Source organism: Haematobia irritans, chromosome 5 (genome assembly GCF_050003625.1).
Source record: "Haematobia irritans isolate KBUSLIRL chromosome 5, ASM5000362v1, whole genome shotgun sequence".
In the NCBI taxonomy this organism is placed as follows: domain Eukaryota; kingdom Metazoa; phylum Arthropoda; class Insecta; order Diptera; family Muscidae; genus Haematobia; species Haematobia irritans.
Window position 1 is genome coordinate 162,256,978 of NC_134401.1, and position 27,353 is coordinate 162,284,330.

General features: G+C 31.0%; 1 protein-coding gene across 1 annotated transcript in view; it reads left to right on the plus strand.

Annotated features, from left to right (window-relative positions):
* TppII (Tripeptidyl-peptidase II) overlaps positions 1-27,353 on the plus strand; it is a 368,289-nt gene that overhangs the window by 39,716 nt on the left and 301,220 nt on the right. Inside the window, exons 10-12 of the mRNA XM_075312350.1 lie at positions 12,562-12,718; positions 19,623-19,825; positions 24,077-24,240. Of these exons, the coding sequence (XP_075168465.1) occupies positions 12,562-12,718; positions 19,623-19,825; positions 24,077-24,240 (524 nt within the window). The remainder of the gene's footprint in view (positions 1-12,561; positions 12,719-19,622; positions 19,826-24,076; positions 24,241-27,353) is intronic.

Genomic DNA, 27,353 nt, shown 5'->3' on the forward strand with positions numbered 1-27,353 from the left:
TTTGAGTAGATTTTCAATTTTTAACATGCTGAGTAAATGAAATGAGCCATAACAAAGGTGATAACATATATATTGATCGATTGAATTGGAATTCGTATGGAAAAAATGCCAATTTTCCATGGTTAAAAGTTGTAATAATTACCACAGGAATGTCGACAGCAATGATTTATCTTTCATTTATCCCCAGGTCATTGGTGAATTTTGTCAATGATTACATTTGCAGTTTTAAATGAAATTCCTTGTAACAAGAACCACGTATATCCTTGAGCGCGTGAATTATGTACAGTGAAAATTGTTTTCGGAAATTATATAGCATACCGAGTATTGTATCTTTAAAGACAGAAATTGGTCAGTATTTAATAGCTCATTCAAAAAGAAGAAGAGATTAAAACATAGCCAGAAAAAAAAGTTTTGTCATTTCTGATGTTCTCAATAATCCCATTGATATAAAAGATACAAATATACTTAAGTTATTTTTATATATGTAATAAGATATACTGCTAATATTCTAAAAGAAGCTTACTTTTGCTAATAATTTTCTTTGGTGGTAATGAGAAAATTATTCGCTGCATTGTTGTAAGGGATTTTCCTTCTAGCTTTCTTTTAATCTGGGTTTTTTTTTGTAGAGAACTAAGCTACGCATATTTATGGGATTTATTGCTAGCATAGCTTCACACATTTCTTAGGAAGATACGGCATTTTACGTTAACTTATGTTTATATTGTTTTGTAAATTTAGTAAAAATCCTATAAATTCTTTAGGAATTTAAAATGATTTGGACCCCCAAGCGTATGATTGACATTAATGAAGAGTCTAGGGGTGGTATAATTGATATTCAAATAATAATTAATGTTTATGTGTACCCCTTGACGTATGATTGACATTAATTCAGGTACCAAGGGTTGTATAATTGATATTAATTAAATATTTCCCATAAAATCCAGGAAAATCCCATGAACACTAATGAGTGGCTCCCCTTAGCATACAATTGACATTAATTCAGATACTGTATGAAATAAATTAAAATATAAATATTTTCTGAATTAATAATAGCGTATTGTAGACATTAATTGAGTTGCTAAGGGTTGTATAATAGACATTAATACCATTATTTTGTATACACAAAACAATTTCACTAAAATTTTTCCAATTAAAATTTTAATTGAGTTTTAAAAAATATTCAATTAAAAAATTAATTGATCCACCATTTTTTTTTAAATTAAAACAAAAATCAATCACAAAAATAATAGTATCAATTAATTTTTTAATTGGATCAATTAACTTTTTAATTGACCTTCAATTAATTTTTTAATTGGTACTATCATTTCTGTGATTGAAGACATTTCAATTAAAAATTAATTGGATCAATTAATTTCGTGATTGAATCAGAAAATTTTTTTTTGTGTATATATAATTTTTTTTTGGTTCGATATAAAAATAGTCTTTCTGTGACTATATACTGTTTTATGGCTCTATTTGTACATATTGAGTATATTGGATTTTTCCTATAAACACAGAAAAAAAATTCACAAAAATTTTTCCAATTAAAATCTTAATTGAGTTTTAAAAAATATTCAATTAAAAATTTAATTGATTCAACAAATTTTTTAATTGAAACAAAAATCAACCACACAAATTAATAGTATCAATTAATTTTTTTAATTGACTGTCAATTAATTTTTTAATTGATACTATTATTTCTGTGATTGAAGACATTTCTGTTAAAAAATTAATTGGATCAATTAATTTCGTGATTGAATCAGATTTTTTTTTGTGTGAATATTTTCTTTTGCTAACAAGTAAATACAGACGAAAAGTTTAGGTGGGCTGGGTCTTTTGTAAGCCCAGCAGTGCAACGAACGCAGCGATTCAAACTTAACTATGATCAGATTGTTTTTCCTACAACGGTTATTTGCATTGAGCAAATGTTTACTATGTCCAGTAAAATCTTTCAAAGTTGAACCTTCTTAAAAGTAGACAATTTTTGTTAGTCGTTTGCTATATTATTTTATTAAAATTTCTCATACGTGAACACTTCCCAAATGTGGAACAATTGAGGTGGCAGTAGGTGTCCACTTCTCTGGTGTTTAATTGTTTTATTAGAGAGAAATTAAAGTTGACATGCACCCTTTGGCGTATGATTGACATTAATTCAGGTACTAGGGGTTGTATAATTGATATTAATTAAATATTTCCTTTAAATTCACGAAAATCACATTAACACTTTGGTAATTACAAATGAGTGGTTCTCCTTAGCTTACAATTGACATTAATTTAGATACGGTATGAAATAAATTAAAATATAAATATATTCTAAATTAATAATAGCGTATTATAGACATTAATTGAGGTGCTAATTCAAGTTTTTAGTTTTTCGATTGCTCCAAAAGAAGCAAATTTCAACCGATCAGGCTGAAATTTGGTACATGGTGTTAGCATATGGTCTCTAACAACCATGCAAAAATTGGTCCACATCGGTCCTTAATTATATATAGCCCCCTTATAAACCGATCACCAGATTTGGCTTGTGGAGCCTCTAAGAGAAGCACATTTCATCCGATATATATATTATATATAGCCCCCATATAAACCGATCCCCAGATTTGGTTTGCGGAGCCTCAAAGAGAAGCAAATTTCATCCGATCCGGCTGAAATTAGGTACATGATGTTGGTATATGGTCTCTAACAACCATGCAAAAATTGGTCCATATCGGTCCATAATTTTATATAGCCCCCATGTAAACTGATCCCCAGATTTGAACTCCGGAGCCTCTTAGAGGACCAAAATTCATCCGATCCGGTTGAAATTTGGTACGTGGTGTTAGTATATGGTCTCTAACAATCATGCAAAAATTGGTCCATATCGGGCCATAATTATATATAGCCCCCATATAAACCGATTCCCAGATTTGGTTTGCGGATCCTCTAAGAGAAGCAAATTTCATCCGATCCGGCTGAAATTTGGTACATGGTATTAGTATATAGTCTCTAAGAACCATTCAAAAATTGGTCCATATCAGTCCATAATTATATATAGCCCCTATATAAACCGAACTCCGGAGCCACTTGGACGAGCAAAATTCATCCGATCCGGTGCATTTGCAACGTGGTGTTAATATATGACCGCTAATAACCATGCCAAAATTGGTCCATATCGGTCTATAGTTATATATAGCCGATCCCCAATCACACAAAAATTGGTCCATATCGGTTCATAATCATGCTTGCCACTCGAGCAAAAATAATCTAGCAAAATTTTATTTCTATAGAAAATTTTGTCAAAATTTTATTTCTATAGAAAATTTTGTCAAAATTTTATTTCTATAGAAAATTTTGTCAAAATTTTATTTCTATAGAAAATGTTGTCAAAATTTTAATTCTATAGAGAATGTTGTCAAAATTTTAAATTTTTTGAAAATTTTGTAAAATTTTATTTCTATTGAAAATTTTGTTAAAATCGTATTTCTATAGAAAATTTTGTCCAAATTTTACTTCTATAGAAAATGTTGTCAAAATTTTATTTCTATAGAAAATTTTCTCAAAACTTAATTATATACGTATTTACTCGGCCATTTTAAGTTTAATAAATACCACGTATGGACTACGTGGTATATATTACGGTATTAGGAAGTTTTAAGATACCTTCTCATCGGCAAAAGTTACCGCAACCCAAGTTATTCGACTATGGATGACAGTCTTCAGTTGAAGTTTCTACGCAATCCATGGTGGAGGGTACATAAGCTTCGGCCTGGCCGAACTTACGGCCGTATATACTTGTTTTTTTTTTTTTGGTTCAGTATCAAAATAATTTTGTAGTGACTATATAATGCTTTATGTCTCTATTTGTATATCTTGAGAATTTTTGATTTTTCCTAAAAATATTTTCTTTTGGTAACAAGTAAATATAGACGAAAAGTTAAGTTGGACTGCGACTTTTGTACGTCCCACAGTGCAGAGGTGGAGACGCATTCAATCTTAGCTAGAGCAAATTTTTGCATTGTGTCTATTTGACATATTGGGCCCGAATATATGTTTACTATGTGCAGTAAAGCCTTTCATACTTGGACATTCTCTCAAAAGAAGACAATTTTTGTGAGACGTTTGGTATATTATCTTATTAACATGCCGCATAAGTGGGCACCTCCCTAATTAAGATAGCTACGGGTGTCCACTTCTCTGAGGTTCGATTGTTTTATTAGATATCTAAGCTTCACATATTTATGGGATTTATTGTTAGAATGGCTTCAAACATTTCTCAAGAAGATACGGCATTTTATGTTTACTTGTGTTTACATTGTTTTGTAAATTTGTCAAAAATCCTAAAAATACTTTAGGAGTTTATAATGATTTGGACTCCTAGGCGTATGAGTGACATTAATAATGGGACTATGGGGTCGTATAATTGATATTAAAATTCATATTGTACAAATTAAAGTTGATGTGTACCCCTTGGCGTATGATTGACACTAATTCAGGTACTAAAAGTTGTATAATTGATATTAATTAAATATTTCCATTAAATCCACAAAAATCCCATGAAAACTTTGGGAATAAATAATGAGAGCTAGTGTTGTAATCTACCAACAATTTAAGTCAACTTTTTTTGCGCGTGATTAATCTTTTAGTTGCTGTAAACAACACATATAGCACTCGTATATCAAAACGTTCTGAGTACTTATAACCAAGAAAATGTCAAGCTTTACGATACAACTGTCAGTTGGCAGATTGCCACACTAGGTAGCCCAGTTACGAAATATAAAAGGCAACCCTTGTAGAAATACAGAGGGGCACATTTAAATTATGTATTTAAAAACAGCGTCTGATCTGCAGATCTAAAAAGTCATGGAACAGATGTAAGAAGACATGGAGATGATTTGCAGTTTAAATGAGCTTCATATGGCAATTCGGAGGTCTTCCATGGAAGGGTGGATGAGAGTTGGTATGAGCAGCCTCATTTTGGATGTACAAGTTTTGGAACTGCACACAAAATTTTTTTTTCTGATTCAATCACGACATTAGTTGATCCAATAAATTTTTTTCATCACAGAAATGATAGTATCAATTAAAAAATTAATTGATCCAATTAAAAAATTAATTAATACAATTAAAAAATTAATTGATACAATTAAATTTTTTTGATCGATGTTTGTTTCAATTAATTCAATTAAAAAATGAATTGATACAATTAAAAACTTAATTGATCCAATTAAAAAATTAATTGATCCAATTAAAAAATTAATTTATACTATTAATTTTTTGATCGATGTTTGTTTCAATTAAAAAAATTTGTTGAATCAATTAAATTTGAAAGTGAATATTTTTTAAAATTCAATTAAGACTTTAATTGGAAACAAGTACTCTCCACCATGTATTGCGTAGAAACTTCTACGAAAGACTGTCATCCACAATCGAATTAATTGGGATGTGGTATCTTAAAACTTCTTAATATCGTTTTCTAAATTGTGAGTTAGTCTATACGTGGTACTACAAATAATTACGAATCGATATGGACTTTTGCACGGTACGTAGAGAGCCAGAATTGAAATCTGGGGGTACAATTATGAACTTGATATAGACCAATTTTTGTGTGATTGGGGATCTATTTATCTATATATAACTATAGACCGATTGGACCTAGTTACGTATGGTTGTTAACGACCATATACTAGCACAATGTACCAAATTTCAACTGACTCGGATGAAATCTGCTCCTCTAAGTGGCTCCAAAACCAAATCTCGGAATCGGTTTATATGGGGGCTATATATGATTATGGACTGACATGGACCATTTTTGGCATGGTTGTTAAATGTCATATACTAACATCACGTACCAAATTTCAACCGAATCGGATGAATTTTGCTCTTCCAAGGGGCTCCGGAGGTCAAATCTGGGGATCGGTTTATATGGGAGCTATATATAATTATGGACCGATTTCGACCAATTTTTGCATGGGCGTTTGAGACCATATATTAACACCACGTGCCAAATTTCAACCGAATCGGTTGAATTTTTCTCTTCCACGAGGCTCCGTAGGTCAAATCTGGGGATCGGTTTATATGGGGGCTATGTATAATTATGGACCAATGTGGACCAATTTTTGCATGGTTATTATAGATCATATACTAACACCATGTACCAAATTTCAGCCGGATCGGATGAAATTTGCTTCTCTTACAGGCTCCGCAAGCTAAATCGGGGGATCGGTTTATATGGAGGCTATATATAATTATGGACCGATGTGGACCAATTTATGTATGGTTGTTAGAGATCATATACTGACACCAAGTACCTAATTTCAACCGGATCGAATGAAATTTGCTTCTCTTAGAGGCTCCCCAAGCCAAATCTGGGGATCGGTTTATATGGGGGCTATATATAATTATGGACCGATGTGGACCAATTTTTGCACGGTTGTTAGATACTATATACCAACACCATGTACCAAATTTCAGCCGGATCGGATGAAATTTGCTTCTCTTAGAGGCTCGGCAAGCCAAATCGGGGGATCGGTTTATATGGGGGCTATATATAATTATGGACCGATGTGGACCAATTTTTGCATGGTTGTTAGAGACCATATACAAAATTTCAGCCGGATCGGATGAAATTTGCTTCTCTTATAGGATCGGCAAGCCAAATTTGGGGGTCCGTTTATAAGGGGGCTATACGTAAAAGTGGACCGATATGGCCCATTTGCAATACCATCCGACCTACATCAATAACAACTACTTGTGCCAAGTTTCCAGTCAATAGCTCGTTTCGTTCGGAAGTTTGCGTGATTTCAACAGACGGGCGGACGGACGGACGGACATGCTCAGATCGACTCAGAATTTCACCACGACCCCGAATATATATACTTTATGGGGTCTTAGAGCAATATTTCGATGTGTTACAAACGGAATGACAAAGTTAATATACCCCCATCCTATGGTGGAGGGTATAAAAAAATCGTAAAATTTTTTTCTGTGTGTGTGGGTGTTTGGGACTTTGATTGTCGAACATTCATTGTCAGTTTGATCTCTGTGTGAGAATTCTAAATTATTTGGACCGTAACATGTCCCATATTTTGATTTGAATTCGATATGAATTAAATTATAACTTATCTTTGTGTGGAGATTCTGAATTAATTGTAGTGTAAAACTTTGGCTGAATCATCGAGAATAATGGAATTTTGATTGAGGTTGTTCAGAAGATTCTAAAATTTGTCTAAATCAGCAAAAAAAATCTGAGTTGATGGCATAACATTAGTCACACATTCCATATTGCCTAACAATATCAATTGAAAAAGAAAGCCCGAATGTTAGTCCGCCCTAACTTCGCATATATAAGCCCTGTACATTTCCAGAAAAGTTATCCATTGTCATTTTTAGAAGTCGGAATCAACCTGATGAATATGCGATTCATTGCTATTAGACATTTAATAATTATTTATTTGCAATGTCAGCTTTGTTCCCCTTGACGTATGACTGATATTAATTGAGTACTCTGGGTTGTATAATTGATAATAATTTTTTTTCTTTTGCTAGATTGGAAAATAATTTCATGCATAATGCATTTTTTAATGATTTGTTCCTATTCGATTATCATTGATATTGAATGGTTACTGAGGGGGTTATACAGTTGATAATTATAATATTAATGTTACCGAGAATATCTCGTTTCATTAAGAGTAAATGCAATTTACGATACATGTCTGAATTGTTCCACGTGACAAATGCGTAACACCAATTGAATTGACTGAATAACAGTTAAGCTTATATCATTTCTAGGAAGACAAACATTTGTGAATAAAACATATTTTCTATTGATTTGAATGGGGAGATTCTGAAATGGAAAAGTCCATGATAATAAAGAATATAATTATAATTGGAGTGTATCTGAAGATTCTAGATTTGCATAAATACGAATGAAATGTGAGTTGAGTTGATAAAATACCTACGTCACATATTCCATGTTGGCTAAAACTTTTAACCAAAACAGCAAGCCCATTAGTCGAATGATCCATCGCCTGGAATACATAATTCCCTTAAAATTTCCAGAAAAGTTATCCCTTGTCATCCGTTTTTAGAAATCGGAATCAACCTGATGTTCAGTATGAGATTCCTTGCTACTAGACATTTAATTATTTATTTGTAACGTCAGCTTTGTACACATTGGCGTATGACTGATATTAATTGAGTTCTCTGGGTTGTATAAGTGATATTAATTATTTTCTTTTGCTTGATTTAAAAACAATTTTATATATAATGTTTTTTTTTTAAATATATTAATTGGGTACTAAGTTAATAATAATTATTTTTAATTTGTTCTTTGGAAAAACAAATTTATATCGACGAACAAAGATGTTGTATCAGTATATCCATTGATATTTTACCGAGAATATCTCGTTTCGTTAAGAGTAAAAGCAATTACCTACAATTACGAGTGTCTGGATTGTTTCAAGTGACAAATGCGTAACACCAATTGAATGCTGGATAACAGTTAAGGTTATATCATTTCTAGGAAGATCTGTTTTGTTCGAAAATTGTTTCGTTTAATGTTAATTGGCCAAAAGATTCAAATAGGTTCGAGTTTTATTTCGGAGAGTTGGTTAATTAAGTTGGTTGTTTTTTTTTAGAAACTAGTATTTAGTTGAATGCCCATATTCATAATAATTTACTGACAGTTTATCGCAAGAATTTGTATGGTAATTATAGGTTTAAAGTTTACGCTTTATGAATATGGATGTAAGTAACAGGTTGGCTGATAAGCCCCCGGTCTAACAAAGAAAACACATTTTTTTGTCAAAATTCGTTTTTATTATTCAACATAGTTCCCTTCAAGAGCGATACAACGATTATAACGACCTTTCAATTTTTTGATAGCATTTTGGTAGTACTCCTTCGGTTTTGCCACAAAATAGGCCTCAGTTTCGGCGATCACCTCTTCATTGCAGCCAAACTTTTTCCCTGCGAGCATCCGGAAAAACTCGGGTGTATTACGAGTTAATAGCTGCAAACACCGCTCAGAATCATCAACACGTTGTTGTTTTTGGTCAAATGTGAGCTCGCAGAGCTTCCGCATATCCAAATATTGATGAATGATATGACCAACACGTTCCTTTGATATCTTTAAGGCCTCTGCTATCCCGATCAACTTCATTTTACGGTCATTCAAAATCATTTTGTGGATTTTTTTGATGTTTTCATCGGTAACCACATTTTTCGGGCGTCCATTGCGTTCACCGTCCTCCGTGCTGATTTCACCACGCTTGAATTTTGCATACCAATCAATTATTGTTGATTTCCCTGGAGCAGAGTCCGGAAACTCATTATCAAGCCAAGTTTTTGCTTCCCTTCAGAAAACAGTATTTTATCAAAATACGAAATTCCTTTTTTCCCATTTTTTTCACAATAACAAAAGTTGCTTCACAAAAGACGCCCTATCTCACAAACTAATTGACTTACAGACGTCAAATTTTTACACGAATCAATACTAGCGACGCCATCTATGTGTCATACCGGGGACTTATCAGCCAACCTGTTATTATCGATGTCCTCGATAAGTCTGGCATGGTTGACCGTATCGAATGCCTTCGATAGGTCAAGCGCCACGAGGACCGTCCTGTGACACGGCTTGGGCTGATTGAGTCCCCTATTTATAAATGCTGAAATGGCATGCAAAGCCGTTGTCGTACTGTGTACTTTGCGGAATCCATGTTGATGATTAGCAGCTGGAAAATTCTCCACAAGGCTGGGGAGGAGCAGTGTCTCAATTGTCTTGGCTACTGGCGAGAGAAGGGAAATCGGTCTGTACGATTCACCCTTGCTCGAGTCTTTGCTTGGTTTCAGTAGTGGCATCACCCTACCCATTTTCCAGACATCGGGTATAATGAGCGATTCTAAGGACAAATTGAGGAGTCTGGTCAAGTACTCAACTCCCAGTATTCCCAGAAATTATGCACAAGGCAGGGGAAGAGTAGTGCCTCAATTGTCTTGGCTACTGGTGAGAGAAGGGAAATCGGTCTGTTCGATTCACCCTTGCTCGAGTCTTTGCCTGGTTTCAGTAGTGGAATCACCCTACCCATTTTCCAGACATCGGGTATAATGAGCGATTCTAAGGACAATTTGAGGAGTCTGGTCAAGTACTAAACTCCCAGTATTCCCAGAAATTCTCCATAAGGCTGGGGAGGAGTAGTGCCTCGATTGTCTTGGCTACTGGTGAGAGAAGGGAAATCGGTCTGTACGATTCACCCTTGCTCGAGTCTTTGCCTGGTTTCAGTAGTGCAATCACCCTACCCATTTTCCAGACATCGGGTATAATGAGCGATTCTAAGGACAAATTGAGGAGTCTGGTCAAGTACTCAACTCCCAGTATTCCCAGAAATTATGCACAAGGCAGGGGAAGAGTAGTGCCTCAATTGTCTTGGCTACTGGTGAGAGAAGGGAAATCGGTCTGTTCGATTCACCCTTGCTCGAGTCTTTGCCTGGTTTCAGTAGTGGAATCACCCTACCCATTTTCCAGACATCGGGTATAATGAGCGATTCTAAGGACAATTTGAGGAGTCTGGTCAAGTACTAAACTCCCAGTATTCCCAGAAATTCTCCATAAGGCTGGGGAGGAGTAGTGCCTCAATTGTCTTGGCTACTGGTGAGAGAAGGGAAATCGGTCTGTACGATTCACCCTTGCTCGAGTCTTTGCCTGGTTTCAGTAGTGCAATCACCCTACCCATTTTCCAGACATCGGGTATAATGAGCGATTCTAAGGACAAATTGAGGAGTCTGGTCAAGTACTCAACTCCCAGTATTCCCAGAAATTATGCACAAGGCAGGGGAAGAGTAGTGCCTCAATTGTCTTGGCTACTGGCGAGAGAAGGGAAATCGGTATGTACGATTCACCCTTGCTCGAGTCTTTGCCTGGTTACAGTAGTGGAGTCACCCTACTCATTTTCCAGACATCGGGTATAATGAGCCATTGTAAGGACAAATTTAGGAGTCTGGTCAAGTACTCAACTCCCAGTATTCCCAGAAATTCTCCACAAGGCTGGGGAGGAGTAGTGCCTCAATTGTCTTGGCTACCGGCGAGAGAAGGGAAATCGGTCTGTACGATTCAACCTTGCTGGAGACTTTGCCTGGATTCAGTAGTGGAATCACCCTACCCATTTTCCAGACATCGGGTATAATGAGCGATTCTAAGGACAAATTGAGGAGTCTGGTCAAGTACTCAACGCCCAGTATTCCCAGAAATTCTCCACAAGGCTGGGGAGGAGTAGTGCCTCAATTGTCTTGGCTACTGGTGAGAGAAGGGAAATCGGTCTGTACGATTCACACTTGCAGGAGTCTTTGCCCGGTTTCAGTAGTGGAATCACCCTACTGGGGAGGAGTAGTGTCTCAATTGTCTTGGCTACTGGCGAGAGAAGGGAAATCGATCTTTACGATTCACCCTTGCTCGAGTCTTTGCCTGGTTTCAGTAGTGGAATCACCCTACTCATTTTCCACACATCGGGTATAATGAGCGATTCTAAGGACAAATTGAGGAGTCTGGTCAAGTACTCATAGAGATTTCGTCAGGGCCCAGCGCTTTGGATGGTTTCGCGCTGTTGATGACATCGGTAACTTCGGCTATGGTAAATTATGGTGTGTCATCGGCTCGGAGACCACGGATGCGACGAATGGCTCTCATTTTCGCCTGTATCACTCCCGGGGTGCCCGAGTCTAGTTAGTTATTGGTAGATCTAGTGTAGGTACTGGTTTTTGGGGGAAAATTATTGAAATTTTGAAATATCTTTTCTATGGGCCCTTGTAGCGTATAATGAATATTATTCTAGTACCATGCAGCGTATGATTTATAAAAATTTTATAACATTACAATTACAATTCTTCGGAGCGTATAATTAATATTAATTCAAATTCATTGCCGCAATGATTGTTATCAATTAAATTCAAAACTATATGGAGTTGTGGAAAAAAATTTTAATCACATTTTATGTAATGAACAAAATTTATGAGAATCTTAAAAATTTATGTATTTCATATCCCCATAGTAAATTTACATTTAAATCTTTCCGCATATAAGCTGTATTAACAAACGAGAACCTAATTGCAATTTTCTTTTATTAAGGTCTTCAGTTATAGGTTCTCACTTTGCTTTTGATATTTCATCATCTCATTAAACGTTACAATTGCCCATATTACTTGGTAAATTTACAGGCTTTGTATTTCGTATTATCTTTAATTTGATTTTGTTTTACCCAATTGTATTTACACACAAACTATCAGCAAGCAATACTGTGATGATTGCCTCCGTTGTGTTGTTGGTTTTGTTCTCGGTAAACGACGGACGGACATTTACCATTGTTGTTATTCAATCTTACACACTCCTCTCTCACGAAAAAAGGTTTAAATATCATCCATTGTATAATACGCCATGATATGATTTGTATCGAAATCGTTAACGCGTTTTATGTGTTGGTTGGTCTCTTCTAGAGCTATTGATTGCAACAGCATCAATTTATGACGATAGCTTCCAATAACATAGCGTTTTTCATCATCATCATTGTTTTTGTTTCATTTTCATTTCAGCGCCAAAGGATAAATTCAATTTCAACGTGCGCTTAAATTTGATTTCATCTCAACCGTTTGTGCAATGCGGACAATTCTTGGATCTTTGCTATTCGACACGTTCATTAGCAGTTAAAATAGATCCAACGGGTCTTCCAGCGGGTGTTCACACAGCAGTGTAAGTATATCCACATTCACATCATCCTATTATGTAGGGTACGGGGGGAGGAAAAGCAAACCATCAAACAATGATTGAATCCCAATGGTCGTCCCCCAATGGACCTGGGGGCTTTGAGGGGCAGAAAGAGAACCAAATGGATAAATACATAGAGAACGAACAATTGTTGTACTGATGATGGCGACGATAATGATGATTGAATGTCATTTAAGATTGAAGCTTAAACAAATGTCACTTCATTAATTAAAAGTTCAGTGTTAACATTTCTTTGTCACAAGCACACTTTTACTATACAAGCACAAGCACATATACTGAAATATTGACACTCAAATATGACCACCAAGAACAGACTCTTACATTTTCATACATAATGATAAAACTACCTTAAAAGAAGATGATTGAAGGCGGTGAATGCGGGGGAGGGGGTGGTAAGGTGATAAGTCCAAAAGAAAGTGAAATTCTTTTTGTATTTAAAGAATAGCCCAAAGGCAGGATGGTGTATTCAGTGTATAAACTTTATGATTATTATGCAAATGTATGTGTATAAATAATTCATTTACACATATATATGTGTATCCATTAATATGCATATACATATATGTATATGAATATTTGCTTAACTTTTCAGACATTCATATATATGTGTATGTATGGTATGTGTTTATTTGCCCATAACCACATACATATAAACAAATTTTAATTGAAATATATTCACAAAATATATTTCATACTCAAGTATAGTCATTGCATTCAACAAGGATTTCTGGCTTCCTTAATGCATATTTGCAATGCACAAAAAGAAAAAAACTATATATACACATATACATATATTTATATAACTATCAGATAATATTCACACACACCCACACATACACCCACATGTTGGAATATGTTGATTATTGAAATAATATCATACACTGTGGTACAAATTATGATAAAAAAATATCAAATGTTATTGAAAAAACGAAAAAGGTCAAGCTAATAATTTCTTTTTCCCATGTGACGTATGATTGTTTTTAATACTGTACCCCAGGGAACGTATAAGAAATATTATTATTTTTTAAATACCAAACCAGAGGACGTATGATTAACATTAATTATTTTGTAATACAGGAACGGAGATATGTGACTTATGATTATTTTTAATACTGGACCAGAGAGCGTATGAATAATATTATATTTATTTAAAGGACGTATGAACAACATTAATTATTTTGAATACAGAACCAGAGATCGAATGATCAACATTAATTACATATCATAAAATCCCAGCAAAAAAATGAGCTTCCAAAAAAGTAGTTTGGATCCCCAATTTGTGATCTGGAAGTAGTGCAAACATGGATCATCTCCAATGAAGTTTATGTTACATGGGCTTGTCATAGGACAGAAGTACTCCATTTTTGGATCCTTTGCATTGCTTTAGAAGTTGTGCCTTGGAAGTTCTTTTGGATGAAGAAATTTAAAAAAAAACTACACTTTTATTTTCTTATTATCTAATTTTATGTTGATTATTGAAATAATGTCATACACTGTGGTACAAATTATGATAAAAAATGATTAAATGTTATTGAAAAAACGAAAAAGGTCAAGCAAATAATTTCTTTTTCCCATGTGACGTATGATTGTTTTTAATACTGGACCAGGGAACGTATAAGAAATATTATTATTTTTTAAATACCAAACCAGAGGATGCATGATTAATATAAATTACTTTATAATACAGGAACGGAGATATGTGATTCGTGATTATTTTTAATACTGGACCAGAGAGCGTTTGAATAATATTATATTTATATTTATTTAAAGGACGTATGAACAACATTAATATTGATTTTGAATACAGAACCAGAGATCGAATGATCAACATTAATTGCATATCTTAAAATCCCAGCAAAAAAAGAGCTTCCAAAAAAGTAGTTTGGATCTCCAATATGTGATCCGGAAGTAACATAGTGCAAACTTGTATCATCTCCAATAAATTTTACATGGGCTTGTCATAGGACAGAAGTACTCCATTTTTGGATCCTTTGCATTGCTTTAGAAGTTGTGCCTTGGAAGTTCTTTTGGATGAAGAAATTAAAAAAACTACACTTTTATATTCTTTTTACCAAATTTTTACTTCTTCGCTTCCACTGGGGGTTGAACCTGGGTCTGTTGGCACCATAACAGAACGCCTTAGCACACTCAGCCACAAACCCATTGAAGACGATACATGTATTTTCAAATGTTTGTGATATGAAACTAATATGACACCATGGCATGACATTCCAACTACATACTTCCTGAGATCTTATTTATTATTAAGAATGAAAAGAATGAAAAGAATGAAAAGAATAAAGAACGCTGGTTCAAATCTCACCAGCGGAAATTTTTTTATTAAATATTTTCCTAAAAAATATTTTTTATTTTGTATAAATAATTTTTATACCCTGCGCCACACTGTGGAACAGGGTATTATAAGTTAGTGCATATGTTTGTAACACCCAGAAGGAGACGAGATAGACACATGGTGTCTTTGGCAATAAAGCTCGGGGTGGTTCCCTGAGTCGATATAACCATGTCCGTCTGTCCGTCTGTCCGTCCGTCCGTCTCTCTGTGAACACATTTTTGTGATCAAAGTCTAGGTCGCAGTTTAAGTCCAATCGACTTCAAATTTGGCACATATTCCTAATTTGGGTCAGAATAGAACCCTATTGATTTTGGAAGAAATCGGTTCAGATTTAGATATAGCTCCCATATATATCTTTCGCCCGATATGCACTTATATGGATCCAGAAGCCAGAGTTTTATCCCGATTTGTTTGAAATTTTACACGAGGAGTACAATTGGTAGTATAGTCGAGTGTGCAAAATTTGATTGAAATCGGTTCAGATTTAGATATAGCTCCCATATATATATTTTGGCTGATATGGACTTATATGGGCCAAGAAGCCAGAGTTTTACCCCAATTTGCTTAAAATTTTGCACAAGAAGAACAAATAGTACTATAGTCAAGTGTGCCAAATTTGTTTGAAATCGGTTCAGATTTAGATATAGCTCCCATATATATCTTTCGCCCGATATGGACTAATACGTTCCCAGAAGACAGAGTTTTACCCAAATTTGGTTGAAATTTTGCTCTAGGAGTATAATTAGTAGTGTAGTCAAGTGTGCCAAATTTTATTCAAATCGGTTCAGATTTAGATATATCTCCCATATATATCTTTCGCCCGATTTACACTCATATGACCACAGAGGTCAATTTTTCAACTCCGATTTAGTTGAAATTTTACACAGGGAGTAGAATTAGCATTACAGCCATGCGTGCCAAATTTGGTTGAAATCGGTTCAGATTTAAATATAGCTCCCATATATATGTTTTTCTGATTTTTACAAAAATGGTCAAAATACCAACATTTTCCTTGTAAAATCGCCACTGCTTAGTCGAAAAGTTGTAAAAATGACTCTAATTTTCCTAAACTTCTAATACATATATATCGAGCGATAAATAAACTTTAGCGAAGTTTCCTTAAAATTGCTTCAGATTTAAATGTTTCCCATATTTTTTTCTACTAACATTGTGTTCCACCCTAGTGCATTAGCCGACTTAAATTTTGAGTCTATAGATTTTGTAGAAAGAAGTCTATTAAATTCTGTCCAGATCGAGTGATATTTAAATGTATGTATTTGGGACAAACCTTTATATATTGCACCCAACACATTTGACGGATGTGATATGGTATCGAAAATTTAGATCTACAAAGTGGTGCAGGGAATAATATAGTCGGCCCCGCCCGACTTTAGACTTTCCTTACTTGTTTTTTTATGTTTTTTTTTTAAATTATTTTTTTAGCTTTTTATTGATTTTCTATTCTTTTTTTGGGAATTTTAATTGTCCAATACTTGAATTTTCACTTAAATTTTAGCCACATCAGTTTATAGATCAAAATGTAAGTTAGATATTTAGAACTGGAAGAACCGGATAGATGATTGATTTTAATACTGGGCCAGAGAGCGTATGAAAAATATTATTTTTAAATTAAAGACCAGAGGACGTATGATTAACATTATTAATTTTTAATACCAGGACCAAATATCGAATGATCAACATTAACAATTAAGAACTTAATATAGGACAAGGGATCGAATGTTCAACATTAATTGTATGTGATAAAATATTATAAAATTATGTTAACAATTAGAAATGACATTCATCCTAACGTACCTAAGGCAATCTTCAATAATTCCGGGAATGGACTAAAACTCCTAAATTTAAACCACATCATTTTGTGGATCAAAATATGAGTTAGATATGTACAAAGCTGCAAGAACCGGCTACACCAAATTATGATACGACATAAAATTTTGTCAAACAGTTGCCATTACGATTCAACGTCAAATAATATCTTTCCCTATAATAATTTAGTCCCAAGTGACGTATGATTGTTTTTAATACTGGACCGGAGAGCGTATGAAAATATTAATTTTTAAGTTATAGACCCGAGGACGTATGATTAACACTAATTATTTTTATACAGGACCAGGGATCGAATGATCAACATTAACAATTAAAAGCTAACAATTAAAAATGACACTCATCCTAGCGTACCTAAGGCAATCTTCAATAATTCCGGGAATGGACTAAAACTTCTAAATTTAAGCCACATCAATTTGTGGATCAAAATGTGAGTTAGATATGTGCAAAGCTGCAAGAACCGGCTACATCAAATTATGATTCGACGTAAAATTTTGTCAAACAGTTGCCATTACGATTCAACGTCAAATAATATCTTTTCCCATAATAATTTAGTCCCAAGTGACATATGATTGCTTTTAATACTAGACCGGAGAGCGTATAAAAAATATTAATTTTTATGTTATTTACCAGAGGACGTATGATTAACACTAATTATTTTTAATACAGGACCAGGGATCGAATGATCAACATTAATTGTAGGCCAATCTTTTATAATTCCGAAAATTAACTAAAAATTTTCGATTTTAACCGCATCAGTTTGTAGATGAAAATATATGCTATATATGTAAAACTGGGAGAATCGGATACATGAAAAAATTGTGGACCAAAATATGAGTTAGATATGTGCAAAGCTGAAAAAACCGGCTACATAAAATTATGATTCGACAAAAAATTGTGTCAAACAGTTGCCATTACGATTCACTTCAAATAATTTATTTTCCCACAAAAATTTACTCCAATGTGATATATGATTGATTTTAATACTGGACCAGAGAGCGTATGAAAAATATTATTTTTTTCTTAAATTAAAGACCAGAGGACGTATGATTTCCGCTAATTATTTTTAATACAGGTCCAGGGATCGAATGATTAACATTAAGTGTATGTGACACAATGTTATAAAATTTTATTAACAATTAAAAATGGCGTTTATCCTACCTAAGACAATCTTCAATAATTCCGGGAATAGAGTAAAAATTTTAATTTTAAGCCATGATTAAATTAATTATTTGTAATACAGGATCAGAAGTCGAATGACCAACGTTAATTGCATACGATAAAATGTTACAAAAATTTATTAAAAATGACACTTATGCTACCGTACCTACGGCAATCTTCAATAATTCCGCAAAAAAAAAATTCTGATTCAATCACGAAATTAATTGATCCAATTAATTGTTTAATTGAAATGTCTTTAATCGCAGAAATGAGAGTATCAATTAAAAAATTAATTGAAAGTCAATTAAAAATTAACTGATCCAATTAAAAAATTAATTCATACTATTGATTTTTGTTTTAATTAAAAAAATAATCGATTTATTAAATTTGGAATTGAATAATTTTTAAAACTCAATTAACATTTTCATTGGAAAAATTTTCGTGAAATTTTTTTTCAGTGCGGGAATGGACTAAAAATTCTAAATTTAAACCACATCAGTTCGTTGGTCAAAATATTACCTAGATACCGTCACAAACAAATTGTTGGCGTTGGATCCCATAAAATTGGTCAATCGCTCAAAAAAGCCTCGTGTCGATTGGTCGAAGAAAATGCTCCATAAAATACGATGTCGGTACTTCGAGAAACGTCTATTACAATGACTCGTGGATTTGCGTGAGTGAGGCCGAAAAAAACAGCAGTCGACTGTGCCTATTTTCTTTCGATTTTCTTCAATGTCAATAGGATTCGTTTTACCTCTACCATTCCAAAATACCAATAAGAAGTGATTCTAAGTTGAAAAGTATACAAAATGTGAATAATGTGTCTTCATTTATTTTCACTTGTCTATCTTGTGTGATTGTTATATCACATATGAATTATTTAGGTCAATTTTTATGGTGGTTGTGTGGATTGGTCCCCTGTGGCGTATGATTGCTATAAATGCGAACCAGAGATCGTATGATTGATATTAATTATGCTTTTTGTAGGAAAAATTAAATATACAAATGGCAACTGTAAAGCCTTAATGTGAAATTAACCACTTTAATTAAATTATATTACAAAAATAATATTTTAATGAACTAAATATTTTATGTTCCTATATTCTCTCTACTGTGCATCTTTAATAAACCTTCACATTTATAAATGTACTCATGTAATATACATATACAATTTTATATTTACACATATATGCACACATACATATATAAATATCACTGGTAAAGCATATTACACATTACAAGATACCAAGAGAGAGTAAAAACCCCATACAAATGTAGTTTCCTTTTGAATTTATAAATTTGTGCACATAAGTGCATTTCTTTCTTTCATTTTCTTTGGTAATTGCTTTCACTACCACTCGTCACCATCATCACCACAAGCTTTGGTGTGATCATCATTATCATCTCATATAAATGGGAATATGTATTTTTAATATTGCTGTACTTGTTACTGTTGTTGTTGTCATCATCCTTTTCTGCTTTCTTTTTATCGTGTTGTTGTTTTTACAGGATACGCGCATTCGACACATCCTGCGTACAAAAGGGCTCATTATTTGAAATACCCGTAACTGTTGTGCAGCCCCATACAATTGATTGCCAGGAGAGTCGTTTATATCAGCCCACTTCACAGAATGCTGATGGTAGCGTTGAATTTCAACCCAACACCATACAAAGAGAGTTCATACTGGTGCCACCACGGGCTACATGGGCAGGTAAGTGGATTTTCTTTTCTTGTTTTCCCCCAGGCAAACGAATTGTTGGTTGTAATGATGCACAATGGGATGGGATTGAAAACAAAAGATATTTCTATTAAATATTTGATTTCTATAGAAAATTTTCGGGAAATTTTACCTCTGAAGAAAATTTTATTTCCATAGAAAATTTTCGCAAAATTTTCTTTCTATAGAAAATTTTGACAAAATTTTATTTCCATAGAAAATTTTTGGAAAATTTAATTTCTATAGAAATTTTGCGGAAAATTTTACCTCTGTAGAAACTTTTCGAAAATTTTATTTTTATCGAATTTTTTTTGTAAATTTTTGATTTCTATAGAAAATTTTATGCAAAATTTTATTTCTGTAGAAAAATTTCGCAAATTTTTTTTTATAGAAATATTTTCGGAAAATTTTCGCAAAATTTTATATCTATAGATAATTTTTACAAAATTTTATTTCTATAGAAAATTTTGTCAAAATGTTATTTCTAATTGTATTTCTATAGAAAATTTTTGGAAAATTTTATTTCTATAAAATTTTTTGTCAAAATTTTATTTCTATAAAAATTTTTGTCAACATTTTATTTCTATTTTCTATAGAAAATTTTATCAAAATTTTTTTTCTATAGAAAATTTTGTCAAAATTTTATTTCTATAGAAAATTTTGTCAAAATGTTATTTCTATAGAAAATTTTGTCGAAATTTTATTTCTATAGAAAATTTTGTAAAAATTTTATTTCTAATTGTACTTCTATAGAAAATTTTTGAAACATTTTATTTCTATAAAAATTTTTCTCAAAATTTTATTTTATAGAAAATTTTGTCAAAATTTTATTTATACAGAAAATGTTGTCAAAATTTTATTTCTATAGAAAATTTTGTCAAAATTTTATTTCTATAGAAGATTTTGTCAAAATTTTATTTCTATAGAAGATTTTGTCAAAATCTTATTTCTATAGAAAATTTTGTCAAAATTTTATTTCTATAGAAAATTTTGTCAAAATTGTATTTCTATAAAAAATTTTGTCAAAATTTTATTTCTAGGAATTTTTCGCAAAATTTTATTTCTATAGAAATTTTTCGTTGTTGGGTTTAATGAACTGCCTGAATTTATTCTGATAATTGGTTGATAGTTTTGGTTGATAGTTTTGAGGATGCTGATGAGGAATGTGGTAATTCCGAAACGTGCGTCCATCCAACCATCTTGCAGTCTATAGGGCCTTGCCCAAATAAATTTGACAAACATTCTTTTCCTCTGTTGGTTAAGCTACACTTGTAGTTTAGTCAATGTATGGTTTTAAGCTGAAATCAAAAAAACAACAACAATGATTAAAATTTTATTTCTATAGAAAATTTTGTTAATATTTTATTTCTATGAAAAATTTTTGCAAAATGTAATTTCTATAGAAAATTTTGTTAAAATTTTATTTTTATAGAAGATTTTGTCAAAATTTTTTTTCTATAGAAAATTTTGTCAAAATTTTATTTCTATAGAAAATTTTGTCAAAATTTTATTTCTATGAAAAATGTTTGCAAAATGTAATTTCTATAGAAAATTTTGTCAAAATTGTATTTTTATAGAAGATTTTGTCAAAATTTTATTTCTATAGAAATTTTGTCAATATTTTTTCTATAGAAAATGTTGCAAAAAAATGTTTTAATAGAAGATTTTGTCAAAATTTTATTTCTACAGAAAATTTTGTCAAATTTTTATTTCTATAGAAATTTTTCTCAAAATTTTATTTTATAGAAAATTTTCTGCAAAATTTTATTTCTATAGAGATTTTGTCAAAATTTTATTTCTATAGAAAATTTTGTCAAAATTTTATTTCTATAGATTTTTTTCGCAAAATTTTAATTCTATGGAATTTTTTCGCAACATTTTATTTCTATAGAAATTTTTCGCAAAATTTTATTTCCATAGAAAATTTTCTGCAAAATTTATTTTATAGTAAATTTTCTGCAAAACTGTATTTCTATAGAAATTTTGTTAACATTTTATTTCTATAGAAAATTTTGTCAAAATATTATTTCTATAGGAAATTTTGTCAAAATTTTATTTCTATAGAAATTTTGTAATTTTTTTTTATAGAAAATGTTGTCAAAATTTTTTTTTTAATACAAGATTTTGTTAAAATTTTATTTCTATAGAAAATTTTGTCAAAATTTTATTTCTATAGAATTTTTTTTCGCAAAATTTTATTTCTATAGAATTTTTTTCGCAAAATTTTATTTCCATAGAAATTTTTTGCCAAATTTTATTTCCATAGAAAATGTTTTGCAAAATTTTATTTTATTGAAAAATTTTATTTCTATAGAAAATTTTTGCAAAATTTTATTTCTATAGAAAATTGTTTCAGATTTTTTTTCAACAGAACATTATCGAAAAATGTTATTTCTATAGAAAATTTTTCGAAAATTGTATTTCTATAGAAAATTTTCCAAAAATTTTATTTCCATAGATAAATTTCTGCAAAATTTTATGTTATTGGAAAATTTTATTTCTATAGAAAATTTTTGCAAAATTTTATTTCTATATAAAATTTTTGCAATTTTTTTTTCGCCAAATTTTATTTCCATAGAAAATTTTCTGCAAAATTTTATTTTATTGCAAAATTTTATTTCTATAGAAAATTTTTGCGAAATTTTATTTCTATAGAAAATGTTTGCATTTTTTTTTTCAATAGAACATTATCGAAAAATGTTATTTCTATAGAATTTTTTTTCGAAAATTGTACTTCTATAGAAAATTTTCCAAAGATTTTATTTCCATAGAAAAATTTCTGCTAAATTTTATTTTATTGCAAAATTTTATTTTTATAGAAAATTTTTGCAAATTTTTTTTCAATAGAACATTATCGAAAAATGTTATTCTATAGAAAATTTTTCGAAACTTGTATTTCTATAGAAAATTTTCCAAAAATTTTTTTTCCATAGAAAAATTTCTGCAAAATTATATTTCTATAGAAAATTTTTGCAAAATTTTATTTCTATAGAAAATTTTTGCAAAATTTTATTTCTACAGAATATTATCGAAAAATGTTGTTTCTATAGAATATTTTCCGAAATTTGTTTTTCTACAGAAAATTCTCTGAAAATTTTATTTCTAAGATAATTTTTGGAAAATTTTATTTGTATTGAAAATTTTCGGAAAATTTTATTTCTACAGAAAATTTTATTTCAATAGAACATTATTGAAAAATGTTATTTCTATAGAAAATTTTCGGAAAATTTTATTTCTAAAGAACATTTTAGCAAAATTTTATTTCTACAGAAAATTTTCACAAAATTTTCGGATTTTTTTTTTATAGAATATTTTCGGATTTGTTTTATTATTTTTATAGAAAGTTTTCAAAGAATTGTATTTCTATGGAAAATTTTGCGAAAAATGTTATTTCTATAGAATATTTTGTGTACATTTTTATTTCTTTAGAACATTTTCGCATTAAATATCAATTTTCATCCCATTGTGCATGCGAACAGAATTGTAAAGTAGCCCACAAACATTCCAATCGACAAATAAATTGAGGGGCGACAAGTGTTGAAGGTGGAGTGGAAATCAGCACTCAAAGCATTTCTGACAAATTGTCAATTTGTCTTTTGAAAATACGCAGGTGATAATGGTATCGGCAAATATGCTCTTACGCCAATTTCAATGCAATTTGTTGCACCATTATATTCTAGCGAGGATCCTCTACGGTCACCTTCCTTTTGTGCTCCATTGCACAGAACCCAGCATTAGCAGACAACGCTTAATGTTATTGGTGAAGGTTGTGATAGCTTTTCACACGCTATCCATTCATTCAAGCGATGCTTTCACACAATTGACCCCAAATGGAGGTTTATTAGGGTAGTCATCCGAGTCAATTTATCATCGATGAGGAAAGATTTGTGACAGCATATCATTCCATTTGGATGGATATGACAGCAATCATAATATGATTTTGCTTGAGTTATTTCCAAACAACCACAGATCCAAGAAACTTTGTGTTCAGTTCTAGGATTTCTCTTAGCATTCAGAACTTTTGATAGCTATACAATTTGTGAGATTTAAGAATTTACCTTGTTTTGTTTCGTCCATTTTATGTTTTTTTTTTCATGACGATGTTTACTTCACTATGACCTGTGCTATTCCTCATATGTGATTCGATTGGCCCTTACATTGAATTTTCTCTGGCACACTTTGACAACGATTGTGATGATGCTGATACTGGTGATGATAATGATGATGACGACCACTTCACCTAAGTATTACGAATGCGCTCAACCGATAAAAACCGTGACAAGGATGTTGGGAAATTTTTCGTTCATACCGTACAATTGCTACCCAAGTCATCATGTCGTGTTTTGGAAACTATGAAGATTTTGTCTGTCAATTCCGAAAATGAAACCACATTGGCATTCAAGTGTCAGGTAAGTGCTTCTTCTGGGTTAGCACAGCTATCTACCTTTGCTTGCATTCGCCTCATCGTAGATAAGTACATGTGTGGATACTCTAGGTTACATGTATTTTTTACTAGATGGGATTTTCGAAAGTAGACTAAGTCCTATTATGTGTATTTGGATTGATATATGGGTCAATTGGGCTAAAAAAAAGGTTATCATAAATTTTCGAATTCAATAACGAAGTTAGTTGATCCAAATATTTTTTAATCGCCAATATCGTCACCAATGGCAATTAAAAAATTAATTGATCGTTTTAAAATTTTAGTTGATCCAATTAATTTCGGCGATTGATTTTAATTGTGATTCTACTATTAATGGTATGATGATAATGAAATTAAAAAAAAAATACGATTTTTATTTTTGTTTTCAATTAAAATAAAAATAATCCATTAAATCCATTAAATTTAATGGGTCCAATTAAATCTAAACTTGGCTAAAGTTTTAATTTAAAAATATTTGTAATATTTTTTGCTTGATTACAAAATTAATTAAATCAATAAATTTTTTAATTTTTTGTTAAAATTTTAATTAAACAATATTGGTGATATATTTTTCTGTGCTATTATCGTGATAACGGTTGAAATGAAAAAATTAAAAAAAAAATTGTTACGATTTTGTATTTTTGTTTTTAATTAGAAAAATAAATGGCTTCATTTAAAAATTGAATTCGTCCAATTAATTTCAATGATTTTTTTGTTTTGATTAGAAAGTTTATTAAATCAATTAATATTTTTATTGAATATTTTTTGAAATTTCATTAAAATTTAAATAATAACAAGTATATACGGCCGTAAGTTCGGTCAGGCCGAAGCTTATGTACCCTCCATCGTGGATTGCGTAGAAACTTCTTCTAAACAAAGAAATAAAATTTTGACAAAATTTTCTATAGAAATAAAATTTTGACAAAGTTTTCTATAGAAATAAAATTTTGACAAAATTTTCTATAGAAATAAAATTTTGACACAAATTTCTATAGAAATACAAATTTGACAAAATTTTCGATAGAAATACAATTTTGACAAAATTTTCTATAGAAATACAATTTTAACAACATTTTCTATAGAAATAAAATTTTGACAAAATTTTCTATAGAAATAAAATTTTAACAAAATTTTCTATAGAAATAAAATGTTAACAAAATTTTCTATAGAAATACAATTTTGACAAAATTTTCTATAGAAATATAATTTTGGTAGATTATTTTTTGCTCGAGTGGCAACCATGATTATGAACCGAATAAAATTTTAACAAAATTTTCTATAGAAATAAAATTTTGACAAAGTTTTCTATAGAAATAAAATTTTCTATAGAAATAAAATTTTGACAAAATGTTCTATAGAAATAAAATTTTGACAAAATGTTCTATAGAAATAAAATTTTGACAACATTTTCTATAGAAATAAAATTTCTATAGAAATAAAATTTTGACACAATTTTCTATAGAAATACAAATTTGAAAAAATTTTCTATAGAAATATAATTTTGACAAAATTTTCTATAGAAATAAAATTTTGACAACATTTTCTATAGAAATACAATTTTGACAAAATTTTCTATAGAAATACAATTTTGACAAAATTTTCTATAGAAATACAATTTTCACAACATTTTCTATAGAAATAAAATTTTGACAAAATTTTCTACAGAAATAAAATTTTAACAAAATTTTCTATAGAAATAAAATGTTAACAAAATTTTCTATAAAAATACAATTTGGCAAAATTTTCTATAGAAATATAATTTTGGTAGATTATTTTTTGCTCGAGTGGCAACCATGATTATGAACCGAATAAAATTTTAACAAAATTTTCTATAGAAATAAAATTTTGACAAAGTTTTCTATAGAAATAAAATTTTAACAAAATTTTCTATAGAAATAAAATTTTGACAAAATGTTCTATAGAAATAAAATTTTGACAAAATGTTCTATAGAAATAAAATTTTGACAACATTTTCTATAGAAATAAAATTTTGACAAAATTTTCTATAGAAATAAAATTTTGACAAAATTTTCTATAGAAATAAAATTTTAACAAAATTTTCTATAGAAATACAATTTTGACAAAATTTGCTATAGAAATAAAATTTGGTAGATTATTTTTGGCTCGAGTGGCAACCACGATATGGACCAATTATTGTGTTATTGGATATCGGCTATATATAACTATAGACCGATATGCACCAATTTCTGCATGGATGTTAGAGATCATATACTAACACCACGTTCCACATTTGCTCCGGAGGTCACATGCTCCGGAGGTCAAATCTGGAGAACGGTTTATATGGGGGCTATATATAATTATGGACCGATATGGACCAATTCCGGCACGATTGTTAAAGATCATATACTAACACCATGTTCCAATTTACAACCGGATTGGATGAATTTTGCTTCTCTTAGAGACTCCGCAAGCCAAATCTGGGGATCGGTTTATATGGGGGCTATATATAATTATGGTCCCTTTATATGGGGGCTATACGTAAAAGTTGTCCGATATGACCCATTTGAAATAACATCCAACCTACATCAATAACAACTACTTGTGCCAAAGTTCAAGTCGATAGCTTGTTTCGTTCGGAAGTTTGCGTGATTTCAACAGACGAACGGACGGACGGACATTGTTAGATCGACTCAGAATTTCACCACGACCCAGAATATATATACTTTATGGGGTCTTAGAGCAATATTTCGATGTGTTACAAACGGAATGACAAAGTTAATATACCCCCCATCCTATGGTGGAGGGTATAACAATAAGGACTCGTTCATAACAAATGTTCCTTATCGAGACATTTGTATCTTGACGCTCACTTCATACCGGTATACCTGGTATTTTTCACAGTTTGATGCTGATTGAAACGAAATGAAAACCATATAAAAACCGTATAATTTTTTTTTAATTTTAGTACTTATTTTTTTAACCTATATAATATTTTTTTAATTTTAGTATTTATTTTTTTATTTTTTATTTTGCGACTTATACCACTTTTACTAAATACTGCTAAAAAAGATAGCATATAGAGATAGATGTACACTCGCTTTATAACTCATAAAGGTAAAGTAGCACACCTGCGACAAA